Source organism: Patagioenas fasciata, chromosome 1 (genome assembly GCF_037038585.1).
Source record: "Patagioenas fasciata isolate bPatFas1 chromosome 1, bPatFas1.hap1, whole genome shotgun sequence".
NCBI classification, from domain to species: Eukaryota; Metazoa; Chordata; class Aves; order Columbiformes; family Columbidae; genus Patagioenas; species Patagioenas fasciata.
The window spans coordinates 80,960,455-80,973,569 of record NC_092520.1 but is presented as its reverse complement, the minus strand read 5'-3'; the positions used below and the strand labels follow the sequence as shown (position 1 = coordinate 80,973,569).

The window sequence follows — 13,115 nt, the reverse complement described above, 5'->3', positions numbered from 1 at the left end:
AACTCCTAAAACTGCAAATTCCTACCCCTGCGAGTGGATTTAATGATACCAGTGGTCCCAGTGAGGTCGATAGGGTTGCTGGCAAGAATAAGGCATTAAAAGATCATGTCACTAGTCTGGAAACCACTTTTCTTCTGGTTTTTGTTTGGTGACTGGACACGTCTTCCAAGAAAAAAAACCTCACATGTCAAGGGAATTATTTGAAAGGCAAAAATATTATTCCTTTGGTATCTGTGGTTTTACATACTAACTTCCTGTCTTTACAAGCAGGTTATTCCCACTAATTGCCCCGTGAAAAGTCATGATTAACACAGGGAAAATTAATTTATTTTATAATTGAAAGTTCTGTCAAATAAAATGTGCTGTAACAGAGGAAAAACTATTTACATCTCAGTTTTAGTAACCTTAGACATCAATAGGATGTAAATCAAACTACACGAGTGGTCTTTGTTGCCGTTGTTGCTGTTGTTGTTATTTTAAACCACACGATGTCCCTCTGGCAGAACTCAAGTTTTTCTATGAAATTTCACCCTTTGCCATAGCCACAAGTTTGCTACCAATGTGATGCCCTGTTTCAGCAGGGATTTATTTCATGTATCAGTATCCTCTCTGTTTTTACAGGCAGGAAAATATATATATTTGCTTGGAAGGGTTATTTTTGAACTACAATAACAAAACTGTCTGGTAAAAGGAAAAGTGGAAATTCAGCACTTGCAAGTTAATTTAATTAGTGGAAATGTAACTGAGCAACCAAGACAGATTTCTATCTGTTAGAAATTTTCAAGTGAGCTTTCAGTATGGGGCTTAAGCAGCGTTGCGTTGCTATCAAGAAGACTAAACTCTCTTTTTGGCACTTTTGAGTAATGGAAATTTGATAACTTAGTGTAATTTCTTCTGTGCAAGAATTGCATCCCATTAAGTCTCTTATCAGACTGTTTCATGTGGAGTATGAGTTGTGTTTTATGGAGAAGTATTTCCAATTCCAGAGCAGGTCAGACAGTAATTGCAAGTTTAGTAAAGAGCTTTTCAGTTAAAAAGGAGTGGTTACTTGAAGCTGAGTCTCGAGGATGGGTGTATTTCTTTCAGGAATTCTTGTGTATCATTTCTTGGCCACTCCTCTTACAAATCGCAGACTTGCCAGGATAATCTGAACATAAAAATGCACACCAATTTTCTCTTTGAGCAATACTGAACCCACACACTTAAAAAAGGCTGTTGTCTGTCCAGAATATTTCCCTTTAACTAAAAAACAAAGCTTTGAAAAATTGAAATCTCATCTTTCTCTGTTTGGGATTATTTCCTAAAAAAATATCTCTTAACAACATAAAACCCAAATTCTCTATATGATCTGGTTTTGATGCGTTCAGTTGCAGCTTCTTGGCTTCAGCATGATCCAAATTCCAATTTTATATCTGATTCTTTCAGCTTCATTTTCATAATACACCTGGAGTCCTCTGTATTTATTTGAACAGTAAGCCAATATTCGTCATGTCTAATGAATGTTGGCAGACTGGGTATTATTAGTTTTTCTCCATATGTTTTATCAAAAGATGGTGTATTGCAGATGCTTACCTACCTGATATGAAAGTGGACCCTGCTGAACAATAGCTGGTTTGCTCTCAACATGAAGTGATAAGACCAAAGTATTTGTAACATGCATTTTAAAAAATATTATTTTTGGACTTTTGCTGTAATTATCTTCTATAAACTACCCTTTTTTCGTTGTTTTTTTGTTTTGTTTTTTTTTTTTTTACGGTATCTGTGTATCTTTCTGAAATGCATGATTTTTACACTTTTAGATTCAATCTGTTCTTTCAATCAGTGATAAGTGGTTGGAATGCCTTCTAACATGCCTTTCTTTTATAAGCAAAGTTAGCCTGCCAGGAACTGTGCCACTTCAAAGTTTGTGAAAATTTTCAGCTGTGGTTGAAAGATAATTTAATATTAGATAATTTACCACTGATAATTTCTGTTGAAAATTCTAATATTTTGCAATAAATCTCTAGTTTTGAATATTTTAGTGAAATTGTGGTTTGGGGTGGAGTGGAAGAAAAGGGTTAAGAATCTTTTCAAATTAATTTTAATTGTGGTTTACTTTGTATTTGCTGTTTAATAGTGAGTATAACGATCTTGATACAGTGATCTTATACTGAAGAGATTGGTGTGTGGGCTAAATGTCTCAGCATATTATTAATTTTTTAATAAACTTGCTTTGTAATAGCTATTGGCCTCAGAAAACTATTTTCCGTTTATAGATGTTTTGATGCTTTAGAAAGGGTGTAAATGTCACTGTTCCATTTCAGCAATGTTGCAGATTGGTATTTACTGGAGATTTAAAGTTAATTTTACCATGGAAAGCTCTCAATACAGAGAAATTATAACAATATGAAAACAAAGAAACTTTATTCAAGCTTACACAACATTTCATGAGAAAAGCTTGGAGTAGACCCAGATTACCTGATCATTATTTCAGTTTGTTAGCCATTTTCCTCTTCAGCGTTTGATAGAGATTTCTGCTAAAAAGTCAAATAAAAATATATGATTCGATATTTTAAAGATATTTTCATCTATCAGAATATATGTGTGCTTTCTAAGGTCCTTACCAAGGGTCATGTTTATTTTCTTTTATTTCTTTTTAATTTTGCTTTATTCTTTATTTTGTTTCATGTCTATTCAATTTTATTTATTCCATGTTTTCTTTTTGTTTTGTTTTCGTTTTTAGTTGTGTCTGGTAAGTTGAAATTTTATTGACCATCTTCTAATCATCGTATCACTGTGACGAGAACTTCTTCTCCCCTTCCCATCCATCCCCTTCCATGTCCTTCAACCAATCAGCTCCCATCTTTTACTTGTTATTGACAAGACACATCGCACAGAATAAATTCTGCATGAAGTATGGGTAACTTAATGGCAAAGAGAAAGGTAATGGGTTGCTCACTTTCTGTCTGTTTTTATGTGATGTAACGAGACAAATCCGAATGTCTTCTTTCTTCGGTGAATGCATTAGTTGAACTTTAAAGTGTTCCCTAAAAAATTAATTCTGTTTTAAAGGTCTCAAGGATAGAAGTTGTTCTTTCCTTAAGTGGATTATTATTTCAGCATCTTTTACAGTATATTCATCACATACCACACATATGTGACCCAAGGTGTGAAAGCAAACTGAAGTTAAAAAAGGACAGTGGAAATACTTCCTGTACAGTAAACACTGGATGGAATTTATTACAAAGTTTCACTTAACTCTGTTTGAATTCTTCTGACGATCTAGCTAATACGATTTAATTTTTTTACTTTAATGGCAATAGATTTAGAATAAGACATATGTGCATTATAAGAATAATATACATACAAAATATTAATTTAGAATAATACCTGGAGAAACATTTACCTATTTACATTTTATATATTCTACCATGTTTATCTGAAAGACTAGATTTCCCCTCGTTTTTTGTGTTCAGTCGTCCCTGAACATTAGTCTTCAGGTACTAGAATTAAGCTATCTCTCAGTGGTCAGAACCATTTTAACCTCTCTACAGATGTACCCGTTCTCAAGTTCAATGAAGTCTGAAACCTTACAAATCCTCTGCACTATCACAGGATTTAGAAACCCTCAGTTCTGTTTTCTGTGGCTTGTCCCAGACCAGTACAGAACCAGCCAAGCCCCACATTTAACTATATGCTAAATTTATTCTTGTTATTAGAATCCAACAGCATTTCAAAGGTGCTTCACCCTCATATCCATTTTCCACATCATACCTTACAACCCTGTGTCAAACCTCCAACAGTTTCACCTTCCATTCTACATTAAATATGCTGCCACGTCAAAGTCTTCCCACATCCTCTTCTGAAGTATTGATGGAATATTTCAGAGCTAAATGTTTTGAAGTCTGCTCATTACTGTAGGTCAATCTCACCTTCACTTTTGGTAGTTTCTTATCTAAGGAAATTGTATGATATGTAGAATTTGAATCCAAATGTAAATAATAATGTGTTATGCTTTAAAAATTCTTCCTAAAGCAAGAGGGTCATAAGAAGACTCTATTCTAATGTGAACTCAGTAGGGAGCAATATCACAAGGCATGAGGAACAGATAACTGAAAGTATTGGCCTGCGTGAACACTGAAAGCCATTTTTTTTAGGAAAGGACACATTGAGTGATATCTTTAAATTACATGAGTCACATTCTTTTTAAAGGAAAATCTTGTAAATACAGAAAGGTTTGTAAGGAAAAAAACAAAACACTGAAACCATTTGACTTATTAAAATCAGATTCAAAACATCCCCTTTATTCTCAACCCAAAAGAAAGAGAATAACTAGTTTTGGACACATGATCAAAAGGAGTTGGAAATAAATAAGTAAATGGACTTTTATTTAATGCACATTTTTCAAGAAGTGAGTGTTAACAGCCTATAAAACAAGCCAGATTGTGGTTTTTTGTGCTAGCTCCATCAAGATACTGAATGCTGTCATCTATGCTGATTCTTTTTTTTTATGTGACTGACATTCTTTGACATTCTATTTACTACTGGATGAAGAGGTTTTTGAAGTCTGTATAAATTCAGCAGCTTGGACAATGCTGGCAATATTTATAATGTTAGGCTGAGCAGCTGTTTCAAATTTGCCTTCATTTGCATATATATTTTGTTTGAACATGCCCTTGCCTATGTAAATGAGGAAGACATTTAGCTCTGCTGGTCCTTTAAATTGATTCCTCTTCAGTAATTGGACTGAAGATTGTAAATGATTATAATTCATTCAATAGTATTTCTGGGACTTTTGACTTTACATTTTTTTGAAATCCCAACCACATCAAAAGTCTCTTCTATAAGGAATTAAGGATTTTTCTCTCCTCAGCTTTCCTAAATCAAAGACGTTGTGCAAGTAAGCGATGAATTCACATAGTCACTCAACAGTGTTTATTACAGCCCTTGGCAAAGTGTGGCCTGTGGGCCAGTTGTCCCTCAAAGTTTTCTCTGTTCTGACTCCGTTCCAGGGAGCTGGACTCGGTGATCCTTATGGGTCCCTTACAATTTGAGATTTGTGATTCTATGACTTGCAGCCATACTCCTCCATTAAAAACCAAATTGTAACGAATTTGTTCATATCCGTGACTGTTGCAAGTTGTCTCCTTAAGTCATTGGGACTCACTTTCTTGTAAAAGTTGTCACTAATAAAAGCCGGTGATGCAAAGTCAGAGTTTTAATTGGGAAGTCCAGCAACAGAAAAGATGATCCCAGTGATGCTGTGACTGTTGGACTGATGTCTCTTTGTGCTGCCATTCCTTATTAAAGAAACTTAACATTTAAAGTCAATAGGCAAATTGTGGCTTTCAATTAGGCTGACTTTGGTTTTCTGACAGCAGTGTGATTTATTTTTTTTCATTATTTTCCTCTTTCAGAGCCTCCACAGTTTGTTGTAAAGCCTCGAGATCAGGTAGCAGCACTGGGGAGAACGGTGACTTTCCAGTGTGAAGCAACAGGAAACCCTCAGCCAGCCATATTTTGGCGGAGAGAGGGAAGTCAGGTAAAACAGACTTTCTGGTCCTTCTTCCTGGCAGTTTCTTGAAGAGGTGATGTCACATAAAAGAAAAATATGTTCATTATTGTTTTTAAGATGTGAAAATGAGATCTAGATCTTGGAGACGCTGGATATTTCTTCTCTATTTCTAAGGCACAGTCATACTAGGCGATGTCAGCCTTCCTAGAAAGAATATCTATGTTTTGCTCAATTACCCACTTTCTCTGTGAATGAAAAAATAAATCTATGAAACTAGAAACATTTCATGTTTCACTGCTATGTAAATCTTTTTCACCTGTCAGGGAGAAACTTTAAAGAGATGAAAAGATGACTAGTGCTGAAGTTTATTTGAACTCCCAGATTTTCAGAAAGTTTGTCTCTGGGTTCAGCTGCTAGTTTGCCATGTGTTTGTGTGTGTCTGGCAAACTAAACTGTTTGCTGTATTGATCTGCCCCACTACATGTGTGGATACCGGTTTGGGACTAAGGAGATTTACTCTCCCAGCCAGTCAGTTGGCTGACATCTCATACCCAAATAGGTCACTTTTTCTCCCAGCTTCCTTATTTGAATGGGAGGGAAAATTATTTTCAGCTTCCTTGTAAAGGATCTTGAAAGCCAATGGGTGAAAGACTGTATAGCACAGCAAGAGAATCAGAGTTTTCTTTCAGAGTCATTTTTTGAAGGAGGGATGTAACACAAAGTATTCCTTATTGGAGGGAAAGAAGGAATACAGGAGTCTGGTTTTCCAGTCAATGAGGGAATGAATGGTGCAAAAGGATACGACAGGGTTCTTTGTGTTACAAAACAATAGGGCAGAGAAATTGAGAATGCTTAGAGATTGACTCCTTTACTCCATTTGCAACATTTCTGTCTAAATACCTAAGTACAACTAAACTAGTAACCAAATATAGATGATAATTTTCAGTGGTATAAATACATTGGTATACTATTTTTGTATTTTCCTATCACCTGGATTTTTTTTTGTATTTGACAAGTATTGTCTAGTACATATTTTTTCTGTCTCATTTTTGACTCTGCTGAATGGTAACCAATTGTGATGAACAGTGGTACTGGAGAACGAGATCAGTTAATGGGGTTTGGTAATATTAAAGTGGCTTTTGTGTTCCGTTCCTTTGGATGCTTTTTGGAAATGCAAAATGTAATTTGGCAAGATAAAGAGAGGATAAGAAATAGCTTCTGTGACATTGAAGTATTCTCCTTCACAAATTATTCAACCAGAGGTAGAAATTTAGAACCAGTATTTGATGTGACAGGCTTGTATACTGTTATGCTTGCTGTTCTGACTTTTGAACACTGTTGCTAAAATACTGTGTGCTTCATACCAAAACTATTGTGTAGAAACTGGCATAGGATTTAATTCTATATTATAAGGCTCATTATAGAATACACATGCTATGATTAGAGAGACCTAAACAGCATCTCTTCTTTAAAAAACAGTGCCATTCTTAGAAAGTTGAAAGTTAGAATACAAATAAGTAAACCAACATCTGCATTTAAATGAAATAAATAGAATACCCTGGAGTGAGTTCTAAAAAAGGGTGTTAGAGCAAATTACTTAGGTTTGCCCAGTTGCTTGGGTCATTATGGTAGCCATATATATCAGATCTTTGTTAGTACCTCTTTAACTTTGTGTAAAGCCCAGCATAGAGAGCGTTAGAGCAATCACACAATTATATGTGCATATCTGCACCCATTTTATCACAAACAATCCTATAAAGGCTATTAATATTGTCATATAGACATGCTTAAGATATGAAGAGCAGAATTTTTTACATATAATGTGAAAACATGAATATGTTTAGATATATTAAAGTTAAGATTATTGATGTTTGAATTTGTTTAACCCTTTTTTTTCCTCACTTTCTTTCCTGTACATCTTGTAGAATCTGCTTTTCTCATACCAGCCCCCTCAGTCATCCAGCCGATTTTCAGTTTCCCAGACAGGTGACCTCACGATCACCAACGTCCAGAGATCTGATGTTGGGTACTATATCTGCCAGACTTTAAATGTTGCGGGAAGTATCATAACAAAAGCCTACTTGGAAGTTACTGATGGTAATGATGTCTTTATTTTATCATTTTCAAGTTTTCATTTTCACTTAAAGACAGCAACAGGATGATGTGGCACTGCTTTGGTATCTACTTTGCATAAATGTGGATGATGTGTCTTTGAACTTAAAAATCCTGTTTTGCCAACGTCTGTCAGGGGTTTAAAATTTTGGATATGGTATAACACAATTTTTCCATTTTGTATTTGGTAAGTATACTTAAGTTCATGGATTTTTATCAGGTTTGTTAATTTATCTGACACTTTCTTAGCTTTCTTACTGGATTTAGTTTACTTTCAGATTGTGTGCCGCCTAGCTCTTTATCCCTTCTGCTGTGTCCATTTGCATACCATCTCTATTTATCTGTTTTTTCTCTTTATTTTTAAATATTTCTGTATAACAAGGGAAAAAACTTCAATCTGTCTGGATGTCAGTAGAATAATGTACAAATTATTACTATCATACATTCCTTTAAGGAGCAGTTGGGACAAAATTTAAGTTGAAAAAGCTACAGGGAGCGTAACTGCAAGCAGTAATATATGCTATTGTGAGGCCAACTTGCCAATTATCAGAAATACTTCATATTTTAATAGCAAAGATACAAGAAAAACTAATAATCTTAGTACTTTCAGAAAAAGAGGATAAGTGCAGTCTGTAGAGAGACTTTGAGGGGTGGGAAGCTATTGTCTGATAAGAGTTTCCGTACGCTAGGCTTCTGTCCTGTAGAAAGCATAGAAATAATGCAATGCTAGAAGCATGCCATGAACCTGGAGAATAAAATTGTTTATTTACATCTACTGGACTGAGATGTTTGGAAGGATAGGACTGAATCCCTTCTGGTTTCTCACAAGTGGTAAGCCACATTTTTAAGACACTCTTACTCACTTACCACGGGGACAAGGCTAGGGCAAGGTGAGGAAAAAAAAAAAATAAATAGAAAATTAAGATAAGGATCTTAACCTTTAAAGTTATTCTCTTAATGACCTATGATATCTGAACTTGGAAAAAATCGATTTATTTTAAATGTCTTTACCATGGATATAAGATCTGGGTTGATCTGATGAATGGTTGTTTTGTATAACGTCTTGGGACAGTAATTTTTTATGTACTTTTATGAAAGTGAAGGCAGGATATGCAGAATGATACCTGATATTCCTAAAGGTAACAGAAATTGCCATCAGCTTCAGCAGCACTTAAAGTTACCATGGTTTTCAGCAGCATTGGATTTCTAATGTAGAGCACAGATTGGTCAGCACCTTACCATTGGCAATTGCAAGGCTCTTTGCAAATTTGTCAAGGCAAATACAACACAATCTGTAAGTGAGCTTATTTTGCCTGTCTCTGCTTAGAGAGATGCGAATGGCCTCACAGTGCATTGCAGTGTGACAGGTTGGGACAAGAAGTAAAGGATAAATTACACAGTTGAAAATAATGAATGTCATTTGAACATGAAAATGAAATTACAGGAGTTGAAATTTAGGAAAAAAAAAAAAAAACAGTACTAAAGCCCTGCCTATTGTGAAAAGTAATTTCAAATTATCTGAAGTTCACAAATTATAAGAAATTCAGGTTTATATTTTGGCTACCAAACCAGTTTTTAAATTACAGGAGCTCCCATGACATTACTGAACAGATTTATGTCATTTAAAGTTGTGACAATTTTCAGATCATCAGTCCATATCCTGTTGGATGGGCCAGGTAGAGGAGGTCACTGAAATGAGATAAGATAATAATAGCTTTTACCTCTTTGTTTTGATCTTCTATTGGATAATTGAAAGACAACCTCATGTTAATGATTATTCTTTTTTCTGTGAATACTGAGACTGCTTTATACCTTTCTGTGCATAGTTATTAAATAACCCATCAATAACATTTAATTTTCATTGTGTGAAAGGTGCATTAAAATTGATGCAAACACGCTGTGATTTTGAAGTCATATTGACAGGATAAGTCGTCACAGAACTAAAAGTAGGAAGCTACTGGAAAAGTATTCCTTAACTGAAAAAATGTAATATGTTCCTATTAGCTTTGTGTTTACCCTGCTGCTAGACATCTCCCAACTAGGAAACAGCACCAAGATGAGTTGGTGGTACACAATAAGAAGTTTTAAGCAGTACCTGTTTGCCAGGTTATTCCCCTGCCTGCCCACCTCCTTTTTCTCTGTCTTTGAATGCTGAAAGTGTGAATTCTGTTATGCAGGTCTGCAGCATGGTAAAAGGTGAACAAGGTGTAATCTGTGCACTAACAAAGAATTTGGGAAGTCCTTTCTCATTCCATTAGGACTTTATAAAGACACTAGAATTAGAGAATACCTAGCAGATACCACTATGTAATATGTGCTACTTCTTTACTTTCTGAAGATACTGTGTGTGTATCATTTTAAAATTCTGTAGTTGTTCATCATTATAGTGCACCCTGCCCTGAATAATGCATGCCTCCAACTTGAATTACTTGTTTAATTATCTTTAGTTTCTTTCAAAGCCTCAAGCGATTGCTGTTGCTTAGATTATTAGAAAATTGCTTCCAGTTGCAGAAATCTCTTTCCTGTTGTTTCTTCTGGCAGTGATTGCAGACCGGCCTCCCCCTGTCATTCGACAGGGTCCTGTGAATCAAACTGTAGCTGTAGATGGTACTTTAGTACTAAACTGCTTGGCCACAGGCACTTTAATGCCCACTATCCTCTGGAAAAAGGATGGGATCCTCGTTTCCACCCAGGACTCTCGCATCAAGCAGCTGGAGACGGGAGCATTACAGATCCGATATGCCAAGGTAGCTTGAACTGGCAAACAGGTTTTCTTGCTGCTCGTTTCACATTGGTTATTTACCTCCAGGCACTTTTGATGTAGTAAATGGTGCATCTAGAATTAATGAAATGTTAAATAATTGTATTAAAATATTTGATATTTCATGCTTTCAGGTAGTTCATTCTTTATGCTTAATACCTTGGCTTATTCTGCCTAGGGCACATTATTTCAGATTTCATAAGGGAAAATGCATTTAAGAGGTATTAGTTAAGGAAATTATTTGGTACTTAAAACATGAAGGGAAAAGCAAAACTTACATTTCAGTAAGATGAATTCTGGAATTATTTGGGCTTTAGCACTAATAGATTAAAATGATCTAATTATTTCAAATGTTTACAAAGTAAAGCTTTGTTTAGCATACTGCAGTAATACAGCCATGCACACAGCTTTTTCAGAACAATTTTTAAATTTTAAACATATTCACTTGATTCCATGAACATAGCTTAAGATGGTAAATCACCTGTCAAATATCTGGCTTCCTTAGGGAATTATAGCAAGTACCTGGTCAGTATTGCTGGTCATGCCTCGCATGCTGTAAGATGTTTTAACATGTTGTTAAGTTTTAGAGTACTGGCTATTCTCTGCTATCTTTCCTGTGGTCTGGAATGTAGTAATTTTTAAAAAATTAGGCTAAACACATTACTTTTCTATGTTCCCAAGAGTTGCCTTATTACCAGTTATGAGCTGCACTGACTTAGATGTTGAACCTCTGATTTTTGAGTGCTTCTATTCAGCTCATCTGCTGAGGCTGGGACCTTAGGAAGATAGCATTTATTTTTGGGGAAAAAAAAATAAGCTCTTTTGAAATGTGGTTCAGTCACATATGGGCAAATAATCCAACATTCGAAACTGGATGAGAATAGCATATGGAGGTTCTTTTTTGGGTGTGTTGTAGAGTGAAATTTATACTAACACAGGGAACCCCAGATGTACAAGGTCCTGTGCAATATCTAAGCTTTGTTTTAAGGATGACATGCTCTCCAGTGCTGCAGTCCAGACAAATCCCCAGGCATTATTTAGGCAGAAGGCTGACAGTTGCATGGGCTCTTGACATTTGAGTTCCTTCTCAATTTATTTGTTAGGATCTCTGCAGAGTAAGGAATAAATGCTACATGAATAGGCCTTCAGTTTGTTCATTACAGAATAGGCAGCATTAAATTAGAATCTGCAGCTTTTCCAGTTCTTTAATGAATACTCAGAAATAAGTATCTATTTTCATTTTGCAGCACATGAAATCAGACTTCTAATGGAAGAAGTTTCTGGTTCGAAGTTTTTGCAGCCTAATACATTTATCCATATTCATGGGGGAACACAGAGAGCTGTAATTACTTTTCTAGTCCACTGAGTGCCTGATTGTTTCAAATATTTATTCTTCTCTTCTCCCACTCAGCTGGGCGACACTGGTCGGTACACCTGCATCGCTTCAACCCCAAGTGGCGAAGCTACATGGAGTGCATACATAGAGGTTCAAGGTAAATCAATTAGAGTTCCTCTGTGTAGAGAAAATACATAAAGGAAGATCAGAAATTGAAATGCAGAAGTTACCTGACTGTCATAAATTGTCAGTGCAGATGTGAACAGCATTTACCTTACAGATGCTTCCTGTCTATACTCAGCGTTTCTCTCTCCTTTGTTAGAGTTTGGAGTCCCAGTGCAGCCACCAAGACCCACTGACCCAAACTTGATTCCTAGTGCTCCATCGAAACCAGAGGTTACAGATGTCAGCAGAAATACAGTGACGTTGTCATGGCAACCTAATTTGAACTCAGGTGCAACACCAACCTCTTACATAATTGAGGCCTTCAGGTATGAGAGTCTCATGTGATCTTATTTTACTTATGCTCATATATAATATGTTGTTAAAGAAGCACGTGCTAACCTGCTGTTATGTGTGTTTTATCCTTAGCCATGCATCTGGTAGCAGCTGGCAAACTGTAGCTGAAAATGTGAAAACAGAGAGTTTTGCAGTTAAAGCGCTAAAACCTAATGCAATTTATCTATTCCTTGTGAGGGCAGCTAATGCATATGGACTAAGTGACCCAAGCCAAATATCTGATCCAGTGAAAACTCAAGGTAAGCTTTTGATACTGAACCTTGTAGGTGGTCACAGTGGCTGCCACAAGTTGACTGAGCAAAACCAGATGCAGGAATTCTGCTAGCTTCCATTTGTCTGTCTTGGCTATAATACATGCTAGATAGTAAAATACAACGTTTAAACTTGCATTTCCTTATAACATGGATTCTAGAAGCTGCTTAGACAGCATATTGCACTGCCTAAAGGAACCCTAGTATCTCTTATGCAAAGATAGTTACATCTTGCAGAATAGCTCTTGTTAGCAACAGAAGTAATCTCTGACTTTTTTGTTGTCACACAAATCCTCAAATTCCTTGGAAATGTTATTCTTATGTCCAGTGAATCAGAGGCTTAAGACTGAGACAGAAAGAGCACATAGTATAATTTGGCTTCTGCTGCATGAGGAAAGAGAGAAATTTAAAATTTTAAGGAGCTGGGCATCATGAGCCAGTAAAGAAGAGTTTTTTTGTCAATATATTGAAAGTATTGCAATAGTACTGCTATTGAAAGTGAAACGGTAGGGGAGAGAGACAATGCTTACAGATAGCCAAGTGGAAGAAAAGACCAGTTAATATTGGATGAAGAAGTCATGCACTGACTCCAGCTATGCCTGAAGTCTAGCTGTAGACCAAACAGAGCTATGTAAAATTTAA

The 13,115-nt window shown here is 35.9% G+C and overlaps 1 protein-coding gene across 7 annotated transcripts in view; it reads left to right on the top strand.

The window, feature by feature from the left end:
- The window catches only part of ROBO1 (roundabout guidance receptor 1), a 741,248-nt gene that overhangs the window by 673,032 nt on the left and 55,101 nt on the right, over positions 1–13,115 (top strand). For all 7 annotated transcript variants that reach the window (XM_071809765.1, XM_071809757.1, XM_065862790.2 and 4 more), the window contains 6 exons: positions 5,397–5,521; positions 7,420–7,591; positions 10,148–10,353; positions 11,779–11,860; positions 12,026–12,194; positions 12,295–12,461. In XM_071809765.1, the coding sequence (XP_071665866.1) occupies positions 5,397–5,521; positions 7,420–7,591; positions 10,148–10,353; positions 11,779–11,860; positions 12,026–12,194; positions 12,295–12,461 (921 nt within the window). The remainder of the gene's footprint in view (positions 1–5,396; positions 5,522–7,419; positions 7,592–10,147; positions 10,354–11,778; positions 11,861–12,025; positions 12,195–12,294; positions 12,462–13,115) is intronic.